The following is a 26,148-nucleotide window of genomic DNA, read 5'->3' as shown; positions in this document are numbered from 1 at the left end:
CTCTATATCCTGACACTGCATTGTTGGGCAGGGGGCTTTCGCAGGGAGAGCTTTTGGGGAGCATAAGGCACAGAGGACACATGACATTACCCGGGCTTTGTTGGACACAACAGAGGAAAATTCAAACTTTTCACCACTGACAAAGTAGCTGCTGACAACATTCACTGCTAATGAAGGGCGGTGAAGGCCGGGCCTGGAAGACACGGGTGGCCAGCGTGGCGGAGATGCAGGGTGGGGGGAAGGGGGGTAATGACTCGGATTTAAACTCGGTTCCCAAGCGGGCGGGTGCGGGAAGACGACGTCCGCCTCCTTTCTTGTTGAGGCTCTCCCGGGAGGCAGCCAGGCCTCCGCTCCACACCTCAGTGGCTAGGAACCCGGGAGAACGCCGCTGCATGTTCAGAAAAGTCTAATAAATTAGAAAGTGCTTTCTGAAGCTGTAGTCTTGATTTGACTAATGTTCAGTCATTACTTGGAGGGGCAGTAGGGCCACTCGGAAAAAAAAAATCCCATTCCTCTTCCTCCATGGAGCTCCCAGATTTAAAGTGGAAATTTATGCACGTCAGACCTTTCAGCTCGGCTCCTGAATGAAGGGCAGTGACCCTTGGAAACGGCCACGGCAGCTCTCCGGGGCCTGGCCGCCTCCGCGGCATCTTGTGACAGCCCGCCACAATGGGGCGGCCACGTCGAGGGACAGCAAAAGAGACCAGATGACGGCAAGCATACTAAGGGCTGACGACAGGCTGGCTGTCAAGCTCTGGCCCCCTGGGACCTGATGTCCTGAGAGGAATTTCCAAACTGTAGCCGCCGAGCCGAAGCTCCCCCTGGAGCTGTTTGGGGACTGGGGTCCCACGATGGCTTTGTTTCTCAGCGGTCACAGAACGGCTGCTGGGAGGGCACCCGCCTGCCCGCCGGGGCCCCGGCCACTTTCCTTTCAGACCTATGCCTCCCCACCTGACGGTTTCCAGGTTCCCACTTCCCCAGGAAGCCTCACGGAAATGTTTCACGCCCGCCCCCACCTTCGAATGCTGAACTGCTTACCTTCGGGAGCCCGGCCAGACACGGACGTGGCTCTCCAGGCTGATGCAGGAGCGGGGGGGCCGCATCGTACACCCCCGCGTCTCTCTGAAAGCCCACCACCAGCGAGTCAGCCACCCCCTACGTACTCAAGTAAGTATCCGTCTGTTCCAGTTGCCATTTTAATTACAGCCTTGCATGACAAAAATTGGGGTTTATTGTTCTATTCTAACTGGTTGGCAATGCCAAGAATGCAGACTTGTAAAGTCTCAATGCCAAAATTAGAACTACCCGGCAGCTTTTGGTGTTCAGGCCACTTAGTGCAGAATTTCCCACATTCTAGGTTCTGACAGTATCAAGGCAGGAGCGTTATCGCTTAATCAAACTGAAAGGAATCTCAAACGGCTCCTCCGGGGTAGGGGGGAAGAAAGGAGGAAACGGAGGGAGACAGAGAGAGAGAGAGACAGGTGACAAAAGCATCCTGACGCAGACAGGAAGCACCACAGGCCCAGAACTTGCTGAGCAACTGACATGAAAACTGCAAACGGTCCATGGTTTCTGAGTACAGGTGGGCTGGGCATGCAATGGGCTCCCAAAGGAGACCCCAAAGTTGGCCGCTGCCCAGGGGTGAGAGCAGGAATGTGCATTAAAAATCCAACTGAAGGGCGCCTGGGTGGCTCAGGTGGTTAAGTGTCTGCCTTCAGCTCTGATCATGATCTCAGGGTCCTGGGATCGAGCCCCGTACCGGGCTCCCTGCTCAGCGGAAAGTCTGTTTCTCCCTCTGCTTCTCCCCCTGCTTGTATGCTCTCTCTCACTCTGCTTGTTCTCTCTCAAATAAATAAAATCTTTAAAAAATAAAAATCCAGCTGAGGTTATTTCCTCTCCTCTGGTCCAGTGCGGGATGGACCTACCCCCCATGACCCTTACCCCCACTCGCACGTGTCTGGAACCTGCCGTAGCTGACACAGAGGCCCAGCCTCTAGAAAGCCAGGCCTTTCCATCCGGCAGCTGCTCTCGCGCCCAGGCCAGGGTGGCTGACATTATTAGTGCACTTTCCACACTGGAACACTTTTATAGGCTTTCAGATAGACTCCTTTCCAAGATGCCACAGATGGCAAAGTCCTTAGTCCAGCCAGAGCTGCCGCGGGAGGAAGGGTGGCTCTGGGCTTGGAGGCTCGATGGTGGCACTTGTCACAGAGGAGGAAAGGCTGCCAGGCCGGGTGACTCTGCGTAGGCCAGCTGCCGTCCCTGTGGCTCGCTTTCTTCATCTGACAGAGGTGACGCTATCTGCCAGGTTCTTCACCAAGTGGCAAAGTCTGAAGAATTCATGGCCAGACCTCTGTTCTGTGCCCAGGGGCTCCGTTCGGACCCTGAAGCCACCACCGGGAATCACACCCTCTGGACATGTGCATCAACTCTCTGAAGTCTTTTCAAATCAAGAGCAGATCAGAGCCAACGGTGCAAGTGAGAGGAGGAGAAAAGGAGAGAGTGAAGCCATGGCCGGGAGCCGCGTCCCCAGCGCTGCCTGAGCAAGGACCCAGAGGCTGACTTTGCAAACAGCTCTGCCTCTCTGTTTCCCTCCTGACGCGTGCCAACACGCCTACCACCTGCCACCAGTGCCCCGGGTTTCTTCCTCCTCCTCCTCCTCTTTTTCTCCTTTACAGAATCTAGGATGATTACAGCTCAGCTCTAGACTAGAGGTCCCCTGCTGTGGAGACAGATCCGAAACATGTCCATCGTGTGAGAGAGGAGCCACAACTTGGGGTGACCGGAGAAGCCGGCCGAGGCAGCGCTCTCGGGCCTTCCCCTCTGCCAGTGGCGCCGTCCTCTGTCCCTTTCTTCGGAGCCACAGCACTTTGTCCCTTCCTGGCCACCCACCTGCAGAAGCTGTTTCTCTCGGGAGGCCCGGCGTTTGCTCACACAGCTCATGGTGCCGGGGCCGCCCTGGAGCTGTGTCTGGACACGGGGCTTCCCGCTGTTCATTCTGGAACAAGCCCGTTTCAGGCAGGGCTACTCTTGGCCCACAAATGAAGGGACTATGGTAAAACCTCATGGGATGGCACAGGACGAAAGCCAGTGTGGTCTCAGGGGGACCCTGGGCACACCCTTCTAGCCTCTGACCTGTTAAGAGCCCAGAGGTTCTCTGTGCACACACAACCCACGGGTCCCCACACTCAGCATGTGCTCGCCGGGCTGCTGCCCCTTCCTCCAGCCCACCTCCTCCCTCGGCCTGCCTGGCGCACTAGGACACATCTCCACCCAGCCACATGGACAAGTGGCCCGGAGGTCACTCTCACCTCCTCCTCACTCCGACTCTGTATTTAGTCAGCGCTGATGCCACCTCCCCAAACCACCTCAGCTCTGTCCCCCCACTCCTGTTCGCAGCCACCATCTGCACTGGGGTCCCCCCACCATTGGCGCGGACCACGCCCACGGCCCCCCTACTGCCTTCCTGTCGCGTGTCTCTGACTGTGATCCATTTCTCTGCTGCTGGCAAGGTGACATTTTGAACATGTAATTCCCAGTGGGATCCTCTTCAAAATCTCAGTACTGCCTACACGACAGGCTCTTAGGATCTGGACTGTGGGCCACCTGCCACCACACCCGGCGGACCCCAACCATCCAGGAACTCTGCCGCCTCCACGCCTGTGCCCAGCACTAACCCTTCTCTTTGTTTGGGGCTTTCTCTCTCCTCTCCCAGGCACAATTCTCCTCATCCTGTTGGACCAGGTCAACCATCCATAGCCTTTCCTGGCACTCCAAGCATAAATTAATCACTTCCCCTTGAGGCCTCATAACACACAGCTCACACTTCTATTTTTTCAAAGCAATCATACGTTATAGTTGGTTAGTAATACCGTCCTGCTTCCCCTGCCAGACTGGGAACTCGTCAAGGAAAGAAAAGAACTTCTCACTCGCCCTGGCACAGAGCAGCATTCGACACACTGACTCGCTAGGTAGTTTTACAAAATGACAGTGAATTTACATTGTAAGATCCAGCGGAGACTGCCCGAGCACATGCAACATTGTATGTTGGGACTGTATTTTACCCAGAAGTGAAGTTACAAAACTCTCTTGGAACTCCTGATCTAACTTATTACAGATTGAGCCAAGTCATTAACTTTTTTCAGCACAGCTGGCTGATCTGTCACATACAAATTTTCATTCAGGGGCATAGCAAAGAATGTCCAATTCCCTAAGTGTCAATGGTTATTGACAGATTATGATCCAGTTTGGAAAATGGAAGCGAATGAATTTTATCCCATTGCTCAAAAAGGCCCGTTTTTTTGTTCTCGTTTTCAAGCTGTATCTGCTGCTATAACGTTTACATTGATGGTTCTATGCTGTTAGAATCAGTACTATAACCTGCGCTCTAAAAAAAATTTCTGATTTCTGTCTCTATCTGCAATTTGTGAAGAAGGGTAGACAAGACTGAAAATACCATGAACAGTATGGTTACAAAGAGGGCAAGAAAGGAAGATTTGCTCTTGAGTTCATTTCTTTTTGTGCTCTGAATGTGCTGACCACGTGCCTGAGCTTTTTTCGTCAGAGAAAGAACTGGTTTGGCTGGTGGGTTTACAGGCTGTTTTTCTGTTCTTTTTTTATACTTCTCTGTATTAAGAGGAAAAAAAAAAATCTCATAAATGTCACTTTCTGAAATGACATTTTGCAAATACAATCCACTGGTCGAGCTCCAGAATAGTGCCCGGTCACGTGGAGGCTCACAGGCACCCATTCTGATCAGGTTAAGAGCCACCTTAATGTTTACGATACTGGTGTGTCACTTTGTCTGTGATCAAGTATTAGAAATAAAATAGCAACTTTTTCTTTTCTTTTCTTTCTTTCTCTCTCTCTCCCTCTTTTTTTTTTTTTTTTAAATGAAAATGAGGTCTCTGGCTACAGATGAGATCCTAGTTTAAGGAAAAATTAATTTAATCAGATGGGACAAATTTTACTTTAACATCATCTTAACCCAGGATCCTATTTCAAAACCCAAACTAAAAAGAATGGGAAGCAACGGTAAGTCTGCAACATACCAAAGAAACAGTCAATTCTTCTGAAACCGAAGCCTTTTCAGCTGGCCAGACCCGAAATCCTCTGTCAGTAACTATCTTTTTAATACTAATTAATTAAATAAAATGAAAAATTAAATGAAACTTGACCTGGGAGGACAAAGTTGAAGTGCCCACGGCGGTGGGGACTTTGTGGGGTTTTCACTACATCAGGAAGTAATTACACAACATTTTCCAGAAGTGAAACAGTGAGTCTAACTGGAAAAAAATGTGGAAACATTTAGTTAGAACAGTAGAGCAAGGTATTAAAGACCCTTTTAAGGGGTTAACTCTGAAGGAAAATATGCAAATAATTAGGTCTTTAAGTATGTTTTTAATTACAATTCTAGGATAAAAGTCAGAGGGATAATTTGGCACTTGTGTGCTTTTCTTGAAAACCCCTTTCTTGCAAAGTGATGATTCTAATGTTCACGTCACCGTGAAGACCCAGCCTGACAACCTAGGATACTTCAGAGAATTTGCTGGCTTCCTTGATGACTTCTTCCTTGTACCGAGGAAGGCCACGGTCATGTGCTTTCTTCAAAATTCACTGGCGAGATTTACCCACAACCTTGGGTAGCAACACATGGTTTTCATCTTTAGAGTCAAAACTCATTCATCCCAATATCTTTCCCCGGTTCATATGAATTTCACGAGTTTCATGAAATCAATTTTACTGACTTCGGTTTGATTCCAGTTTCCAGCCGTACGTGGCTCTGTTTTCAATGTGCATGTCTCACTGGGAACAATCCTGGGTTAGCAGTACCAAACAATTTCTCCCTTGTGTTTTTGGCGCATGCCATTCTACTGAAAATGAATTTTGTAAGGGCCAGAGACGGTTCGAACCAAGTAGGGGTGAGTGGGGGAGGAAACTGAAAGCGCAGCGTACAATCATTTATAATCTCAACCTTTGGCCAAAAAAACCCCCAAAAGATGGCAAGGTGAATGCGTATTACTATAATGCGACACCGCCACTCTCCAGCTATCATTCATTCAACAGATATTTACTGCATGCCTACTATGTGCCAGGAACCATTCCAGGTATTAAGGATGGTCTAGAGAATGGAACAGACAGAAATCCCAGTGCTGCTCTGTCGGACCCAAGGAATGACTCTCTGGGCCTGTCATCCAAAAGTTCCATCCTCAAAGCAGCATAACCGGGCAGCTGAGCCACCAAATCCTCCCCAAGGAGCAGGACTAGAAAAGTCCTCCCTGGAGTGAAGCTTCCCAGGGAGTGTGGGTTTTGCAACGGTCTAGGCCCAGAGCTGGGCCTAGACTTAAAAAGAAGCATGATACGGACTGAATTGTGTCCCTGCAGAACCCTTACATCGAAGCCAGGAATTACTGCTAAATGATGTCACGACGGGTAAGGTCTCCATCCTACAGGTTAGTGTCCTTCTAAGAGACACCAGAGCTCTTGCTTGCTCTTGCCGTGTGAGAACAGAGCCAGAAGCTGGCCATCTGCAAGGCAGGAAGAGAGCGTTCACCAGGAACCAAACTGGCCAGCCAGTGCCTTGATCTTGGACTTCCCAACCTCCAGAACTGTAAGAAAATGGTGTTTTTTTATGGCAGCCGGAGCTCAGGCCATGTAACACACCACCATCCTTAAGAGCCCTTCCAGTAACACTGCAGGGGGTTGGGGTTATACAAAACACATTCGGGAAGAAGCCATCCGATCCAGTAAGCAGCAAATGATTTCTGGACTTAATTTTTGATGTCTCCATTCAAATATTGCTATAAAAATAGGAGATGAGGTCAGCTTAGCACTGTCTCTAACAATGACAATGATGGCTATCCTGAACTAACCTCTGCCTCAGATACTCCTCCATCAACCCAAAAATACTCACGGCCCTCAGAGCCTTCCCGTCTTAGCTTTAGCTTAAAGGAGATAAATAAGCATTAAAAGAAATTTAGCGAGCATTTTGCTACTCATTAGGCATAACCAAACACCTTCTCCTGACCGGTGGTTCTAATACCAACTTAAGTCACTTTTTTTCTGCTAAAAAGGTGTCTGCAGGGGTGCCTAGGTGGCTCAGTGGGTTAAAGCCTCTGCCTTCAGCTCAGGTCATAATCTCAGGGTCCTGGGATCGAGCCCTGCATCTGGCTCTCTGCTTGGCGGCGAGCCTGCTTCCTCCTCTCTCTCTCTGCCTGCCTCTCCGCCGACTTGTGATCTCTGTCTGTCAAATAAATAAATAAATAAATAGCCTTTTAAAAGGGTGTCTACAGAATATGCTAAAATAGCGATATACTGAGAGCTATCATATCAACTTGAAATAATTTCACTAACTGAAAACACCGCAAGACCCGAGGTATGTAAGGCTTAGCATTCAAATAGTAACAAAACTATGTTTTAAAGATCGCTTTTCTTTAGTTTTCAGCTACTAGTGGTCTGCCATCTGTTTATCTGTTTTGTTCTGCAGCTAACAGCAGAACATCAGAGCTCTGGAACATCTTACAAAGCAGAAAAGCCTCGACGTCGAGAACGTTTTACTCCTTATCTTCTCTTTGAACACACCAGGAAGGGACTGCCATTTCCGAGAAACAAAGCACTGGGGTCCCGCTGCGGAGCTCAGTTTGAGAACCGCTGCTTTGAGGAAAAGACTCTGGACAAGCAGTTCTACCGACACCTGTAGGGTATTTGGGCCACGGACTCTTGGGCAGGTGCCAGGGTCTAAGAGGCACGGCGCACTCGGGATGAGAGAAACGTCTCCGACTCCGAGACAGAGGAGACAACAAGCTCAGGGAGCCAACAGGGCCGCTGTCCCACTTACAGTTCATCTTGAATGTTGTCCGTCAGTTTGAAGAGTTGCTCCTGCCCCTCCGCCTGGCTCTCCGAGTAGCGGGGCAGCAGCCCCTGGGGCCCGGTGCAGCAGCGCGGCTTCCGAACCCTCTGGGCTTGAGTCCTGCACGGGGAAGGGAACATCAAGCAGGGAGGTTAGGTGTTATGGTTCAAGGATCTCCCGTCCTCATCCGAAATAAAAAGCGCTCCACCATACAAGGCACACACTCTGGCTTTAGTGACGGGAACCAAGCCGCAGCCTCACCTATGAAGGCACTAGGAGGGAGCTGCTGGGGACTCCAGTTTTGTTTTGTTTTTAAAGGTTTTATTTATTTGCGAGTGAGAGCGCCCGCGAGCAGAGAGAGAGAGAGAGAGAGGCAGGCTCCCCGCTGAGCAGAGACCCCCGACACGGGGCTTGATCCCAGGACCCCAAGATCGTGACCTGAGTCCAAGGCGTCTGCCTGTCTAGGCAACCAACGGAGGCACCCAGGCGCCCTGAGACTCTGGTTTTGACGAGAACCCTGCCTCTGCCGTTTCCTGACTGGGCGACCATGGACAACCGAGTTGGATTCTTGAACACCAGGTTCCAGTTTTCTCCATAAAATGGGAGGACACATACCCCACGGACAGCTCACGGAGCCTGTGCCGGACGGGATGGGGGCTAGCTACCAGCGACGGCTCCTGCTCTTGCTATTACTGAAACTTCTACTTGGGAAAACCCCACTTTTCTAGGAATCTTTAGGAGAGGCACCTCTGGACTTGGAAGGCCAGGAAGAACAGTGCGGGGGCCCGGGCATCTAGGAAGCACATGCCAGGCTTCTGGATTCTTTTGGGAGGAGCTCAGGGCCTGGGCATAGGAATCCTGGGAGGGCGAGGAGAGGCTCCATGGACGGGGCCCAGGCCACAGTCTGGGATTCTGCAGCGGCTCTAACTCATGCCATTCGGCGGTTGGTTGCCCAAAGGAATCTGCTTTGCCATGGCTTTCAGGGTAGGCTGATGTTGTCTTTTTCCACAAACCATATACGGGGTAATTGATAAGTACTTTTCGGTGTTTTCCTAGAAACAGGAGTCCGTATTTGTCTTGGAAAGGCTGTGCATATTTCAGATGACTGATAAGAGTGTGCCGGGTCTGTCCTCGGCCTTGTACTCGCTGTACTTTTCATTATTTGTTCCTGGATTCCACTGAAGCAAAACATCCCTCTCTAGACACAGCGAACAGAGAGGAATAAGGCTTGAATCAGCACTGAATCAGCATTTCTGAGCCATGCACTAATAATGGCAGTGTAGAGACTTACTTGCACAGAAGTAGGGCACCGAAGTACCCTAGAGGGCAAACTGGGGTAGTAGTATGGACAGAAACAGCCAGAAGCTTGCCACAGGCCATGCAATGAGGTAGTGGCGAAACTGGGACATTGCGAAGTGCTCCTGGGCCCAGGTCAACGCTCTGCTCTGGGCCGTGGTGCGTGCAGTCCCATACCTGGTTAATGTCTGACATGTGCCAGAGCCAGAAATCCAGTAATACATTTGTATGAGTTCTGGACTAAGGATGCCCTAGACACCACTAATGTAAGGAGACTGGGAGGAAGTTGCAGTGATCTCTACTAAGGGAATGGGTAAAAAAAATTTTAGTTACATCACGTACTTACACACGCCCACTATACATAGTCGCAATTTCTTCTTCAAGATTTAGGCCCTCTAAGTGTTGTTGGCCTCAAGACTGGGTTGGCCAATTACATGCTCATCCTTGACTGAAGGTAGGGAGGGCAGTGCAAGGAGCTGCTGCAGGGCCACAGTGGAGAAGCCGGCCAGCTGCTGCTTGGGGGATGCTGGCCAAACACGGGGAGGGAGCGTGGTACCCTTTCCCGGGCAGCCAAGCCCTGCTTTGGTCACCTTGCCTGGGAGACAACTACTGTCATTCCAAGCCCTGCCCAGGGAGGGCTGATGAAGGGTCCTTTTCCCAAGGCGTCCTTCTCTCTACTATCCCGTTGCCCATGAAGTTCCTGGAAGAGGTTCAGGCTACTGGGGTAGAAGCCCAAAGGCCCCTCCCTCCAAGAGGAACAGGACGGGGCCCATTCCCCACAGTTTGCCAATGTTAAGATTTCTTCCTGATACTTCTCACCCCATCTTCCCAATCCACTGGGAGGTCTGCGGGTTCAACACTCACACAGACCCCCACTGCAACAACTTCTCCATCTCTATTCATAACTAGCGAACCATCTCCAGATGTGCAATGGATTATGACAACAGTCTTGTAGTTTATTTTATTTGTACCCTGTCTGTTCTCCTCACAGCAACAAGAATGACGCTTTAAAAATATACGTTAGACCAAGTTAGCCATGTGTCCCAAGTACATTTGCTTCATGTCCCACTTAGATAAAACATTTGCTTAATTGCTAGGCTCCGCACCTGGAACATCCATGAAAAGGATTTTGTTTCAGTCACTGCTATCCTGGATCGAGAACAGTACCCAGTTCATGGTTGAAAACAATAAACATGAGTTGAGTAAATGAATGAATGCAATTGTCGGCGGGCAGGGGGCAGGACAAGGGCCATTTTAACTGGAACTCAAAAGTAAAAGTGGTGTACAAACTTTGGTGGAGAGTTTGAAGACCAGAGGTTCTGAGCCTTGGAGGTCAATAAAGTTAAGGCAAAATATGAACCAGCTAGAATCATATCTTCCTGAGAGAAGGATCAAGGGTGCGTTTATACAGTACACTGGTCAAAATGAAGGACAGGGCAGGAAGGCATAGTCATGAAATTAATGTCTTCGGTAACACATGTACTTTCCTTAAAAGAAACAATCTTTTCATTAGTACCCAAAGTGGGAACAGCCTGCTACCAGCGAGAGGAAGACTAAGAGTCCCAAATTTCTCTGGTGGGATCCAGAGAAGCCAGAGAAGTCAAAGAAAGGAGGCTTGTTTCTGGACCTGAGCTCCCGGAAGTCGCATCTTGTAACAACTACAGAACAGTAGTGCCCGGTGTTAGCACATTATCAAACAGCTGTTCGGTGCATATAGTTATCTCTTTATTCCATGGAATCCCTCAGATCTGCCCCAAATTTCACTGACTCGGCCTCACCTCCACTCCCGACACATGTCTGAAGTAAACTATAAGCCCACCCAAACACCGGAGAACCGGAAAGTCAAATAGCTCCCTTGTGGGTCTATACGGCCTATCCGTTAAGTTTCTTATTTGTCTTCCCCAACAGGTTGCAAAGTGTCTTCCCACTTCCAAGGTCCTCGTTCTGTGACCAACCAACCACCAAGGGACAGCTGGCCATAGCATTCAGACACAGCTGACTGGACCAGCCCACTGTGGCATTCAAGGCTTATTTTTCACGTGGACATAGAAGAAAAAAAAGAGTTCATCTTTGTCCTGGAAGGAAACAGTCTTGCCTTATAGTCTCGTAACTGTAGGGGCTGCTAGAAGGTGTGGTTTAGAGATACTCTTACAAGGAGCACAAAGGGGTTAAAGGAATTCTTCCCCAAATCTCCTATTTCTTTGTTGCTGCTGGTACCTGAAAAACTATCCTTTCTTCTCCAAAACTTATCTAGAATGTTAACTTCGAAAGCCCAAGCTGGAGGCTGGAGGCGGTGTGTGCACACGCGCGCGTGTTTGCACTTAAAGTCGCTGCGTGTGAACAAACCTGGCACCAAACTTAATCAAGTAATTATGAACAAAAGTCCATAAGCTAGTGTTTTCAAACCTTGTAAGCGAGCAAAAACTTTAAAGTGAACCTCTCCACTGTGGGCCACTGGGTGATGGAACTGTTTTGTGCATCTGTTGACGAGAGCACTCTAAATTCCAATAACCCTTCGAAACCGGTGGGGCTCTCGGTAACAGCAATCCTGTTTGTTCATCCGTTGCGACTCAGGAACACGGCATGTCTGTTTCTGAGACACAGTTCTTAAGTCACTTCCCTGCATTCGTGCTCCCTGGGAGCCTAGGAGCACCTGGAAGGAAAGGACTCTCTTCTCTTTTAAACCACGTTTTAAGGTTAGGCTCATCATTATCCTTGGTTCAAGGCCCACTGTCATCATTGACCTTTTCTTTCTTTATTTTAGATGGTATAATAAACATCCGTGAAACCACCATCCCCAACCCACAAACGCCATCATTGACCATAACCCGAATGTCTCTGTGTGGTCCTCTGCTGCTCCCTCCAACCCCTTGTTCCTGCCCCACCTAACACAGCCACGATTCTAAACCTTGTACTTAGCATTCCTCTGTGTCTCTTCTTCCTGTAGTCTTAGTACCTGTCAATATACGCTCTGGTAGAGTCTCATTATATTCTTTGGCTTTAGTTGTTCCAGTCTTGAAAAGGATGTCACTGCCTTTTTATGTTTGGGGACTTACTTCTCTTCCTTTTAAGTCACACTGCTAAGATTCAGCCATTCTTTCGTGTGCATTTTTAACCCATTTATCGTACCTGCTTATTTCTCTCACTCCATCATAAGGATCTACTATGATTCATCTGTTTCCCATGGTACATGGGTTATTTCCAGGTTTTGCTATTACAAACAAGGCTGCTACGAACATTCCTGTAAATGTCTCCTGGTGAAAGGAGGCAAGAATTGCTTCGGGTACATCTACTTAGGAGGTATTTGCTGGATCATCAGGCATGAATGTTCACCTGACAAGACGATTTAGGTTGTTTTCAAATTTACACTCCCACCAACAATGCACAGAAGAAAGCCTCGCAATCCACATCCTTCCCAGCACCTGGTACCGTCTAGGACAACCCGTCCAATAACACAGCCTCTTGTCTAGTACAGCTACTGACCAACTGGAAAGTTGCTAGTGTGAGCAAGGAACTGAATTTTTACTTATTTATTTGGAACTGAATTTTTAAAATGTAATTTAAATTAGGGGTGCCTGGGTGGCTCAGTCATTAAGCATCTGCCTTCAGCTCAGGTCCTGATCCCAGGGTCCTGGGATCGAGCCCTGCATGGGATCCCTGCTCAGCGGGAAGCCTGCTTCTCCCTCTCCCACTCTCCCTGCTTGTGTTTCCTCTCTCACTGTGTCTCTGTCAAATAAATAAATAAATAAATAAATAAAATAAATGTAGTTAAAATCAATTTAAATTTAAACTGCATGTTAAACAGTACTGGTCTAGATTCTCAAGGTTTGCCTACTCAAATGGATACAAAATGGCACCCTGTTTTTGTTTTTGTTTTTTTAAGATTTTAAATATTTATTTGAGAGACAGAGTGCGAGAGAAAGCAGAAGTGGGGGAGGCAGAGGGAGAGGGAGAGGCAGACTCCTCGCCGAGCAGAGAGCCCAATGCGGGTCTCGATCCCAAGACCCTGAGATCACGACCTGCGCTGAAAGCAGACATTCAACTGACTGAGCCAACCCAGGCGCCCCTCCTGTTGTTTCCTTCTCACGCCCACCTTTCTTTTTCCACCTAAAGGACGGTGGTGGCCATTACAGGAAATGGAGCAAGCGGATGCTCGAGTGGAAGGGTCATCTTCTAAGGTACGCTGGCCCACCACTGTGGGCCAACCTCTGGCTTCCCCTGCTGGCCTTGCTCCCTATCCCTTGGTCACCTTCCCTGCCGGGGTGTGCTGCTCCTTGGGCAGGGTCTTGGCACCCCGGCCCCGGGGATGACTGACCCTCCACTACACAAGACGTGGCAAAACCCCGCCCACTCACCTCTCATTAGTTGACGGCGTCTCTTACTAACGCTTGACATAAAAGATGGTTTAAAACACAAGTCTGTTTAGTGCATATGCAGCAACTCTGCCTCCGCAAACCTTTGTTTAGCCAAAGGTCTGTGGTGTATTTAATTGCTGCCAGCTGGGGGTTTGTCGGCCATTTTAAGCTCTCAGCTGCTGCGGTTTATAAATTTCACAGTGTATAGAAAGAAGCAGGCCTTCCAGTCAACCAGCTAATCCAAAATGTCAGCACCAAATGAACTTGAGCTTTGAACTCCATGAAAATGTCAGAGAGTCGGCTGTGCGGCATGGAGGACTCTTCCCCCAGGGAAGGGGCTGCTGATACAGTGGCTGATACACGGCAGATATCCCCCCGGTGAGCATGATCGGTACAGAGTAGGTCTGCATCTGGCCGCTCCCATCTGACACACACTGGTGGCCTCCAACCGACGATGAGGATAATGAAAACAACTCACGTCGTTTTCTTTAAGCAACAATAAATCCAAACAAGGTGACACCGGGAGATCTAACCAGTTCCACTTGGGTTGATCTTGCCTTTCAGCCCGAGGGTCAACAGTGGCCACCCATGATTTGTTCTTCGCGGATCTGATGAGTAACTATGTCATAGCTCGATTGCTTGAAGACAGATGCTGTGCACACAGACCCATACCCCCATCCCGCTTCAGTTAAGCTATTAGTCGGCTGAGAAATTTGTCATGGCCAATGTCTATCAACCAAGGGAGGTTCAAAAACAACCAGTAAATGAGGAGAAAGTGTCTGTGTCAGACACGTGACTTCCTACTACAATAGAATGTTTATTCACCCGATGACTGCCATCTTCCTCGGGGGCTGTGTGTACTGACCCCGACAGAGTGATGGATTGTGCCTGCATTTACTTGATGTGTGTGTCCGAGACTTTTGTTTTAATTAAATATCTTACAGATATATACTGTGCTCAGCTGAGCACAAACAGTTAAGCTCAGAACAGAAGGTCAACCCAGACTATCTCTTCAAATACGGTTCATGGATGACAGCTCCAAGATACCGGGATTCTTGACTGAGTGGTTCAACCAAACATTTGTCAGTTCTCTAAAAGGACTCAACAGTCTGTCTAAACAATACTCAGCCCCGGAACTGAGTCTAACGGACTGGTTAAAGCTGCCCCCCGTACCCACTGCGGTCGTGTCTGGAAGTCAGGAAAGCCTGCCGCACCGTGAGTCCCATCTCAGCCTGACCTCTAGCCTCTCGTCCCTACTGTGCTCACTTCCGAAGACTAAGTGGGAAAGCATTTTTCCCCCACAGATTTTACTCCTTTCAGTGGAAACTGTAATCAGAGGAGATTCTGTGAGAGGATGAAGGCCTCTAACATTTGGCTCAGTTCACATGAGAAATTCGTCCCCTCAGTTCCATGACAAACAGAAACCCACTTTCTAGAACCTACTGAGATAGCATTCAATCCACTGGTTTACTAATAACTGCTGAGCTCTTGTTGCACTGAACCTTGAACCCAGAAGATTGCACCAAATATTCAAACCATCGTAGCAAATGCTACGACAATTTGGATTCTCAATGTGAAAAAAAATAGGTTGGGCAGAATGAAACCAAGGATCCAAAGTAAGGCAGCCGGAAAAACGAGCTTGCTCAGAGCCCTGCGAAGGGCATGTGTCTTCCTCTGGCCCCATATCCCCACCCCATGTAATGACTTTTCCTGAGCTATCACCAACAGAGGCTAGTGCCAGGCCTTTGGGAAGAGAGGGATGAATCAAGTTTCCAGGGACCCCGCTGGAGTCTAACGTAGAAGATAAACAGAAGGCAGCCATTCTAATGCAGCAGGGGGTGGGGGGGCACCCGGGGAGTGGCCAGGCTCCGCGGTCAGAACCCCAGTTCCACCGCTTACAAACAGGGACCTGTGGCAAGTTAACCTCTTGGGGCCTTGGTTTGCTCATCTGTAAAATGGGGATGCTAATGATGAGGTTGTTGTGAGGAGTAAATAATGCGTCTAAGCGCTCATCACAGTGCCTGGTACGTGACAGGCGATCAACAAAATGCTGCCTAGGACGGTGATGGCGACGAGGACGTATCCGTGGAGCGCGCTGTGGGTATCAAGGCAGGCCCTTACCTAGCTTAGGTCGCTGAAGCCGGGATGGGCTTGGGTCCAGAAGCTAATCCTTCTCACTTAGTTTTCTTTTTGGCAAAACTGCCTTAGACAGAAATATTTCCCTTTTCCTTCTGCTTTCTTGTTAACATTCTACTTCCTTCTCTCTAGAGTTCCACATTGTATTGTCACAATTGAAAAATGTGGAAAAGATGCTGATTCATGAAATCGTTAGCAATACATTCCTATCGCCGTGAACGTTTTAGTAATTTGACATCCTGCATTGGGGACAACATTTCCTGGGCTGGGCTCTCTCCCATCAGTGGGATTCACACCTGACTTGTTTATAGGGGTCAAGGCTTCCTATAACCCAACACATGTTTTGGGGACCCCATGACATTACAACGGTGACAGCTGGTAGGACTCATGCCAACAGATAGGCCTGCGGGGATTTAACCTCTAAGAACAACACTACTGGAAAGTTTCTTTCCTGGAGGCAACTGACTGCCTCGGGGGTAAGCCTACCTGTTCATGAGGCTGGGGGAGGGGCAAAGCCAGCGGCTTCATTAAGATTTCCAATCAAATGGCGAACACTATAGTCAGATTATGGCCTGAAAGAGCCTCGGATTTCCTAAAATGCCTTTCTGTATGCATCCAGGGGTTGCTTTTTTGTTCTGGTTTGGTTTTTGTTTTTTAATAGCAGACAGCTAAAAAGTGGTTTGCAACTTTCAACATCATTACAGAATCAAGGTATTTGACCAACACAAACTTTGTTTGTGTTCTAAACACAGCGTTCTGAATCAGGATGTACTGCTTACAGGAATCTCTCAAGCCACTGGCAAATTCCTTGCTAACCTGTCACCTCAAATGTCAGTCCCAAGATATTTCACCTGGGCCGGAGCACACAATTCCTGGTAAACTTGATTTTGTGGGCCAGTTAGGGTAAATACTAATGATAACAAGCTGATTAAACCAATAAATCAGATCTTTCCAGACTGATTTCTGGCAAATGATTACTAATTTCTTTCTTTTAATCTTTATATTATCTACCTTCTCCCAAAAGTTGATCTCTTCTAATAGAAAGATGAAATTTAGGAGAATGGTGGTACAGAGAAGAACGCAGGCCTTTGGAAAAAGACACAGACTGAAATCCCAGTCCGTTCACTAACTCGGTGAGTGATCTTGAAGAAGTTACTAGATTGCGGGCAGCCTCAGTTTGTTCATCAATAAATGGGAATATGAAACTTGCTTGCTTGACTGATAATGCCGAGATAACACACGAAGAGAACATAACACAGTGCCTGGCACACAGCTCATTCAAAGTTGTCTCCCTCTCCCCTACCCTTATTCAGAATTCTTGGGTGTTTCCTCAATGGAAAATACCAAAATGCACAATGTTTAAAGTTTAGATTTAAAACTGAAGCCTGAAAATCACTGCGGAAACTTGATTTGCTGAATCTGTACGAATGATGCAGAAGCAGTGGGTGGGGTGATCGGATGCACAGGTGTCCATGGAAGGAACAGCCCCACCCAAGGGGGCACTCACCTGGCCGGCGCCATCCACCCTGTGTCCTTAAAGAGCTGGAGCTAACCCACTGCGTGGCTCATTAAACCACACCAAATGTCAAAGCCTAAAATTGGAACGGGGAATTTTGGAACATTGTCATTCATCACAACAGAGGTTTTTTAGAACGCTTCAGTGGCAGAACGCTTCCCCTAAATGACATTTGTAAGATAACCTGCCTACACCCTGAAAACGGAGCTGCCCTGAAGAGGGGCTGGGGATGGGCCCTCAGCATGGCTCACCCCCGGCCGCGCCGCCCCACGCTCCTATGCGGAGGGCCTGCCCCGTGACCACAGCAGGAATGGGGTGTGGCAGCCCACCTAGGGGCTGCTTGCCATTTGTTTGCTTGTTTTTTTCAAGCCCACCCCTTGACCCAGGCCGGAAGTTCTATACGACCTTCTAACATCAGGCCGAGTATGGGTGGTGGGGAGTGGTGGTGGGAAAGGACAAGGAGGGAACAGAAGAAGACGCCTCAAAACCAGACCAGACGCAAGATCAGGAGACTCCAAGTTTCCCCACAGCTCCCACACTCCCAGGGACAAACAGGCTCTGTTTCAGGCCCTGAGCTTCGCCTGGAGGTCGCAGAGGGTCACACTGAGACCCCGGGAGGATAATGCCACCCCCCCCCCCGCAGCCACCAACCTCTCCCAGGGAGGGGGCTTGCGTTCTGAAGCCAGCCGTGGCCTGGAGCGCAAGCTAAGTGTCAAACAGAATCGACACGGAACCAGAGTTTTCTGTCCAATGCACTGCTCAACCGCAGCACCCCTTGCCGTTCTCGGCACAGGCAAACACGATAAATGGACCGATGACCACCAGACTGTGTTGGCACCGGTGGCAGGAGGGCGGGAGCTGCTGCTGCAGCAGCTGAGGCAGCAGGGGGGCGGGCGGGGGTAGTCTAAGCTTGAGAAAGGTGGGGACTTGGTGACAGATGACCCAGGAATCCCCGGAGCATAGGCACACAGGTCCTTCCCTCGTGGGGATATGCCACAAAGTTACTGCCTCAGTGGTGTTCTCCCAGGGAGCCACGGGACAGCCGCCTGGTGGCCTTGGGGGACCACGTACCATCTGCACTCTTCCAACAGAAGGAAGAGTGGGGCCTGGCCCTCCTGAAGCTGTTCAGAGGCCCCGTGTCCTCCTGTCTCGACACTCAGTGCTTACACAGCTCAGAACCTTCCAGCCAAGGTGACTGATTCTCTGTGCTAGCTCAAATTCCAGGGAGAACTCTGTTCAAAGGCTTGTTTTGTACGGCTTCTATGAGCTCAGTCCTAAGTTTTAGTCTTTGACCTAGAAACAGAAAGGAAGCGGCCCCTCCATGACCCCCTCATCTTTCTGTGACCAGCTGGTGCTTTTTTATTGTTTTGTCATCAAACGGAACCTGCGGCGGAGCCTTCCCAGAAGCCAGGGCCACCTCTGGTCAAGTCTGGCCCTCCGACAACAAGAGATGGCACCTTCTCTTTGAACTTGGGTCAGACTGGCTCGGGCCCACCGTTCTGGTGGCCTCAAGAGTATCCTGGATTTTCAGGCAAAAGAAGAGATTTTTCCTGCCCTGGCTCTTGCCACAGCAGCTGGGTAGAAAGCCAGAGCTGGAATAAGGCAAGGAGAACATCTACGTGGGGAGTGGGCTCCACGGGTTCCATGGCGTCCCTTCTCTGTGGACAGGACAGAAGCAGGACACAAGCTGGCAGCTCCGTGATACCCTCCGGAGCCCCTACAAAAGCTGCATGTCTGGCTGGTGCCGTGACGTTCGAGCCAGGGACAAAAGATTGTTCTTTATTTGGCGATAAGAAGGTCACGCTGCTTTATAATTAAATGCTGCCAGTGTGAACATGAATGGGACTGATCGCCACAGTCCATCAACCCTTGGCAAACTGGTTTGTTTGGTCTGGACAGCAAGCAACATTCCACACTACTGGATTTTTTTCCCTCCCAGCTCCCCTGTGGCCCCATCACCCCCCAAACCTTTTTTTAAAAAAATTACAATCTGTTCTGCTGTCTCAGGTTACATTCTGTAAATAATAAGCAACACTGATGAAATGCAAAAAGCTGAAAATTTGTAAAAGCAGAAAGATCTGCAGTGTGTCCCACATCTGTGTCACATTAAACACTGCACTCAACAGATCCGTGGATTCCTGTCTAATCAGCGCATGAGGGCGACGTGGGCTGGAGCGGCTCTCGTGCCACAGGACACAGCAGGGCTGAGGGTCACCGGACGCAGGCAGGGAGGGGCAGGAGCTGGCACCAGGAGGCGGGTTCGCCAAGCACCTCGGTGCAGAGGACATGTGGCTGCCGGCGGCCTGGGTTCTGGCACATGTGCGTGGGAGATGGCAGTGGTTAGGTCACTGGGGAGCAAGCCCTTGGCCCCCTCCTCCATGCTCCTCAAGGCCGCTGAAGCTGGGCCCATGGCGGTTAGCCTAAAAAGCATGTTTTAATGACAGAATGTCTCATTTGAAGGAGTTGGCTCCATATACATTAAAATGACGGCAAAATAAAAATAGAACAGAAGGAAACCAATTGATGTCCATTTGGTAAAATGCTTAGAAGCAACCAGGGACGAAAGTTGTCATGCCAGGCAAAATCTGACCCCGTCTTTCTCTCTCAAGCATCCCTCTCTCTCTCTCTCTCTCTCTCTCTCACACACACACACACGCATAAGCACAGGCACTCACACCCGCATTTAAGAAAAACTGGCACAGCATGAGAGAGAGACTGGCATGTTTTAAACTTGTGGCATCGTGTTGAGCCCCTGAACAATTATAAGGCTCCGTATTGGAAAAAGCCAGATTCAGACTCAACAACAAATCTTTACACAGAGCAGCACAAAAAGCCTCTAAGGATACTCCAAGAAAAAACCGAGTACACGGCCAGCACAGCCAGCTCGCTGAGCTCATATTTTTGCCATCAACTTCACGTGACAGACACCAGAATGAAGACGGCTGGGCCCCCACGGTCCATGCTGTGTCCCCGCAGCTGTGTTCACTGTGCTGACTATACATGAGGCAGGTCACTGTCACGACATTCCTAGAGGAAGTTTTAAAATTAGTATTCCTTCTCATGGAGGAGGAAGTCGTGCCTTAGAGAGATTATCAAGGCTGCTCAAGGCCATTCAGTTGGTAAGTGCAAAGCCAAACTTGATCTTGGGTCTTTCTCATTCTCTTTGACTCAGTAAGCTTATAATCAGCGAGACTGCTGATTAAATCTCTTTAGTAAATACTCTGACCCATCACTGTTTTGGGCATTCTGGCCATCCTAGAGGGATACCAGTGGAGGCACAACCATGACCTCAGGAAGCTTATCATCTAGCTGGGAAGGTAAGACGGACATCCTCGAAATGGGCGGGGAAGGGACGTAGAAAATGCACCTGTGACGAGCATGTGCCACACAGACACAGGGCACGGGGGGCTTCCTGGGAAGGCCTGGTTTCAAGCACGGGTCCTGCCTACGGGCAGAGGGAGATTTTTATGAAGACAACAAGGTATATCAATACTAATCCGCCAAGTTTTACAAACGGAACTAGTGGTGATCAAATATGGAGAAGTCAAACGCAAGGAAATCAAGACAATATAACAGACCACACCGCATACAATCCTGAAACATTTGTCTGAAGCCTCTTTCCCAGCACTAGAGCAACTGCCTGAAGGTTGTGAGCGGTGACGGCTGTCCTTTCAAAGTGGAGGCGCAGACGCTAACTGACAGGGATTCGCACAGTGACTCAACTAAATGTCAGTAATATTTGGAAGGAAAGTATGTACTGATATGGATGAGAAATGGTTTCAATGACAACTTTTGGAAGGATTGGGCCAAGACAGGGGACAGGAGACAAAGCCAAACATTAGGAAGGGAGATACACTCCACTCTCGAGGGCTGTGGGAAGGGCTGGGGTGAGGCATATGCAAAGGGAATTCACGAAACAAGAAATCGAAACTGCCAACAGGAGTGGGGAAGATGGCTCCGCGCTAATTACCGAAGAGATGCGCGCAGTAACATGGGAACATTCACTCCCTCCGATCAGGGCGGCGGGGGCTTTAAGAGTCACAGTGCCGGGCGCCTGGGTAGCTCAGTGGGTTAAGCCGCTACCTTCGGCTCAGGTCATGATCTCAGGGTCCTGGGATCGAGTCCCGCATCGGGCTCTCTGCTCAGCAGGGAGCCTGCTTCCCTCTCTCTCTCTCTGCCTGCCTCTCCATCTACTTGTGATTTCTCTCTGTCAAATTAATAAATAAAATCTTTAAAAAAAAAAAAAAAAGAGTCACAGTGCCTTGCTCTGCTTCATAGAAATCTTGGTGAGAGGGGCGGCTGGAAGGGGGGAGTAGCCTGGGATGGCAGAGGGCTGGGAAATGGGGCCTCTCACCGTGGGTGGGTGCACAAGAAGTTCAACTTCCTAGAAGGCAAGGTGTCCCGTGTTTCAAAACAGGGAAGTGTACTATATGCAATTTAATATTATGTAAATATTAAAAGTGATGATTTACCTCTGGAATGGAAGGATGTTCCAGGGTCACTGTTGAGTGAACAAAGTCTGTGGTCCTGTTTGTGTAAAACCACACACACACACACACAGTGTTTGTGTGCACACAGAGAACCACCTGCCAGGGTGGCCACTATTAGCCTCTTGGAGATCAGCAATGGCCGGTGCAATTGAGTTCTTTTTTCCTCTTTCCTTTTAAACGGGAATGAGTGTCTACAGCACTGGTTTGCCGTGAAGAGGGAACTTGCCAGGGCCCCTGGAGCGGTGTCTACACACTGCCAGCGCTCGTGTATCGCTTGAATTTTCACAACAGCTCACATTTGTGCATATTTTTAAACTCAAACGATAGGACTGTTCTTTCAGAAGACGACTTGGGGTGCAGTGAGGCACACACACCAAAAAGGTCTCAAGTCAAGCACGCATGTGTTCAATTCTCCATCATCACACACCGTACCCGAGCATGGGCTGGGCGCGGACGGGAAAAGGAGTCGGAGTGGCCAGACCTTGCCTGGAATGGCTTTCTTCTGGATAAGGGGCAGTGCAAGTGGGGTTTCTCAAGAGGAAGGGGGCAGTGATTTGACCACTGCTCTCCCTGCTACTTCCTCCGAGAGCGGAGGGAGGAGGGCGGAGCAGCCCTACCCTAGACTGGATGGTGGTGAGAGCCGCTGGCGCTTTTCTGGGAACCCGGGGGTCTCCTGCAGCAGGCCTCCTCCCCAGCCTATCTGACTTACTTTTCCAGCCCTCTCTTGCTTTTTGACCTTGAACCACAGAGCGAGGGCTTCTCTGGCTTGCAGCAAGCGGCTAGCTCGGGGCAACATGCCCTGCCGGCTGAGTGGGAGGTGGCAGACAGGGCCAAGGCTCAGGTGTTCACAGCACTCGCCCTGAACGGCCCCGTGAGGCTGGCCAGGGACTGCGGAAGGGGCACTCAGAACGGGTAGAAGCAAGAGCACACTGCCTCCCAGTTTGCCCGAAATTCCCTGTCTACTAACACAGGGAGAGAGAACATCTGGAACTGGTTTTGAGGCTCTCCAGCTGCAGAGCCACTAGAGTGAAGTTCGGGTTTCACTGGAAATTGCATTTCAGGGGCTTACAGACTGTCCTTTCTGATTCTCATCAGGGTGAAGTACAACCTAGAAGACAAGCTGGTTCACAGACCAAATCAGTTTTGCTTTGAAACGTTCTCCTTTCCCCACCCCACCCCCCTTTGAAAGCAGAATTAATGGTCCAGGTGGTGAGAATTCAAAAAATGAAAGAAAGGGGCGTGGGGTCATCTCAGGTGCATTTCGATGCCTTCATAAAAATCAGACGCAGCCCCTGGGTCAGAGTCGACACCAAGCCTTCAGAGAGCCTGGTCCTCCTAGGAAACAAGAACCAACAAGACTGAACCCATCTGAGTTGTCAGACGGGGGCTTGCCTCTACAGGACTAGAAAAAACGTAGATTCAAAATGTGTTAGGGCTTGTTGGGCACCAACAAGGCAGCAGGGAAAGATGCTAGATCCTTCCAGACAGAGGGGACCACAGAATCAAGTCCCCTTGGATCTGGTCCAGCCAAGCCCACCATAAGCTTTTGGAAAGTGGCCTCCCCAGGCACTGGGACACAGGGACACTGGTACACTCTCTAGGAAAAGCAGGTGCCTCCGGGAGCCTAACCCAGAGCAGAGGTGACAGCACCTCTCCCTACTCTGCCAGTGGCAAATATAACCCTCTATTCTAGCCTCTCCTGCCCTCTGAATGTTGGTTTCTCCCTCTGGACCTCGAGCTGGAGGCAGATCGGGAGAGCACAGGCAAGTGGCCTGCTCCTTGGGTGGACAAGCTCCTTGGGGTGGAGAAAAGCAGGCAGGCCTGGGACACCCCTGATGCAGACCAAGGAGGGTGAGTCACACATAAGGCAAGAGGTGACTCTCCAGCTGCTTTTCAGCATTCCCCTTCCAGAGGACCACTCAGATGCAAAACGCTCAGACCAGACTTCCTTCTGCATGGTACATAAAGCACTGAAACTTTGTAAGACTCTGTCTTAAAATTTTTGCAGATAAGAATTTCTATAATTCCCAGTTAGGGGATCATCTGGCTACCTCATGGCATCTTCAATCATTGTTAAATTAAACAAAAACAATTTTAAAAAGCAGAATTTCTTCCTACAATGTAACTGCTCACTACTTCCTTAGCATTTCTCTCTGCATACTTCGAAAGGTATAGCACAGCTCCTTGAGGCCAAGTGCATTCAAATACGTGACAAAGAGCACCTCCCAACAGGTGCCCCGTTAAGAGACATCTAGTACCAAGGTCTTTTGAACTTTGGGTTATACAATCATTTTGTGGAATCCATACCATAAGTTAGTTCCACCAGGCTTTGTAAGCACCTTGACCATAGAAGCATGACCAAAGAGAATCCAGTGACCTCAATGTGGGCCAGGGGCTTCTCCCACTAAAAGCATCTTTTTTTTTTTTTCCTCCAGGCCCCACAGCACCAAAGTGAGCAGAAGCTATCCTTGGCCACGAAAAGGAGGGTATAGCATACTGAGCACATACTACTCGGATAGTCTCCTTCCAAGGCTTCCTGTTCTGTGTAGCAGCTGGAGTTCCCAGGTGACCAGATGGTGAAAAGAGCTTTTGCTGGATGGCAGAGCAAAGGCGCAGCCAGGACGTATCAGTGCTAGTTTGTGCAACTGACCAATTCTGCATCAGAAGGCTGCGGTGGTTTCTCACTGGGGGTGGCGGCGGGGGGCAGGGGTGCGGGAAGGAGGACCTGGGACAGCTCCTAGACACAAAGTAGAGTGGCTAGGTTCTCAGGCATAGACACTGGCAGGCGAGGGCCTCCCATGGTCCTCTCACACTGGGTTTAGCAATCATTTTGTGGAGTCCACACCAAAAGCTAGTTCGGGGTTAAGCTGGTAGGGGGGCTATGAAGGTGGTAAGCATCCTTCACACCAAAAGAGATCTAAAGTTTATAGAAACTATCCCCCCACCCCCACCCTGTTCCCCCAACAACTAACTGCACTGACATATTCTCTCATATCTTCTGGGTCAAAGGCAGATGTCCTATTCCCATACTCCACAGCCATGGCCAAGAATCAAAAGGAAGTGGATCATGAGACCTGTTAAGAAGCCTCAGATTTAAATCCATAAGGTCTTTTGACGGGCGAGACCAAGGGATGATCCAGAAGGAGCAGAGAATTTAGGAATGCGTGCTCTGCACTCCGACTGCCAGGGCTCAAATTCCGGTTCCCTCTCACTACCTCTGCAATCTTAGACCAGTCACGTAACCTCTCTGTGCCTCATGCTTCTCACCTGTAAAATGGGGAAAACCAAGCACCCACCTCACCAGGCTGCTGTGGAAACGAAACAGTACTGACACTAATATATAAAAACAAAATGCTTACAACAGTACGCGGCATGCGTAAGTGTTCTGTATCCAGAGCCCCGCCAGCCCTGCCAGCTGGGGACATGGGTACCTGCCTCCGATGCCCTGTCCCTTGCGGACAAGCTCCCTGGAAATGATAGTAACGTATGCCTTGCTGGACAGTGTGGACATAGCGCCACAAAGGCCACCAGGTTGGCCAAAGGGTGGACAGCACTAAACCACTCCCTTAACCCACTGTTTTCCTAGGATCCTCGGAACACAGACGGTGTTCTCCTCCTCGCTACATACACCCGGGGCCACGTCTGTCTTCCATTTACTCTGGGCGGCATCACTGCGAAAACCCAGGCGTCTGCAGGCCTGGCTGCGACGGCGCCCCCACTGCCCCACGGGTTCCCTGGTGGCCAGCACCCTGGCCTACCAGGCCGGCCCCCGCCACAACCTTCCGCCTGGTCTGTGTTTGCCCCCGGGCTCAGCTCTGGAAAGCCCGCAGGTGAGGCGACCACCAGCCTTCGGGGCGGCTGCGTGGCAGGGAAGGGACGCAGACTCACTCCCGCCCGCATCCAGCCGCCGCCGCCAGCGCAGCCTCCGCGGAGCCGGGTAGGTTTCCTGTGGTGTCAGCCCCACTTCCTTCGGCAACATTATACTGCAAACAGAGGGCTACTTTGAATAATGCGCTCTGGTGTCCCGTTTCTGGCCGGGGGGCGGTGGTGGGCGGGGGGTGTAGACTGCCTGGCTTCTCTGGAGGGAAACCGGCCCTAGACGTTTCTTCCCTCTCCCCAGGCCCGGAGAGCTCAGTCTGGGGAAGGGCGACGAGCCGGCCGGCCTGTAGGACCTGGGCCGGGCAAGCTGGGAATGGCAGCTGGGTCGATTACACGCGGTGTGAGAGGGTTAAACAGGACAGCCGCCTCGACTCCTTATAAACGTTTGCCCTGTGGACACGCACTCGTTGGCGGCGGTGCAAGCCTCGAGCCGTGTTACACGCCTTAACGATATGGTTCAACTCTCGGTCAGGCTTGGGCCTGGCACGGGGCCAGACCGCAATCAATGGGACACAGAACCTCCCCCTTTCAGATCATCACGAAGGCTCATATTATCTCCTTTTCGTCGTGCTGGTTAAATTTATGGAGCAGAACCCTGAAGCCGCATTCCTTGGCCTGGGCCGGCCC

The 26,148-nt window shown here is 50.1% G+C and overlaps 1 protein-coding gene across 8 annotated transcripts in view; it reads right to left on the bottom strand.

The window, feature by feature from the left end:
* Positions 1 to 26,148, bottom strand: part of VPS13D (vacuolar protein sorting 13 homolog D) — a 255,002-nt gene that overhangs the window by 5,502 nt on the left and 223,352 nt on the right. For 7 of the 8 annotated variants that reach the window (XM_044237192.1, XM_044237194.1, XM_044237197.1 and 4 more), the window contains one exon: positions 7,838 to 7,969. In XM_044237192.1, coding sequence (XP_044093127.1) covers positions 7,838 to 7,969 — 132 coding nt within the window. Of the gene's footprint in view, positions 1 to 5,177; positions 5,286 to 7,837; positions 7,970 to 26,148 lie in introns of all 8 variants that reach the window. The other variant, XR_006383119.1, reaches the window with a different exon arrangement.

The sequence above is a fragment of the Neovison vison genome, chromosome 2 (assembly GCF_020171115.1).
Source record: "Neovison vison isolate M4711 chromosome 2, ASM_NN_V1, whole genome shotgun sequence".
Taxonomy (NCBI): domain Eukaryota; kingdom Metazoa; phylum Chordata; class Mammalia; order Carnivora; family Mustelidae; genus Neogale; species Neogale vison.
The sequence above is the reverse complement of the archived record's forward strand: the minus strand, read 5'-3'. Positions and strand labels throughout refer to the sequence as shown.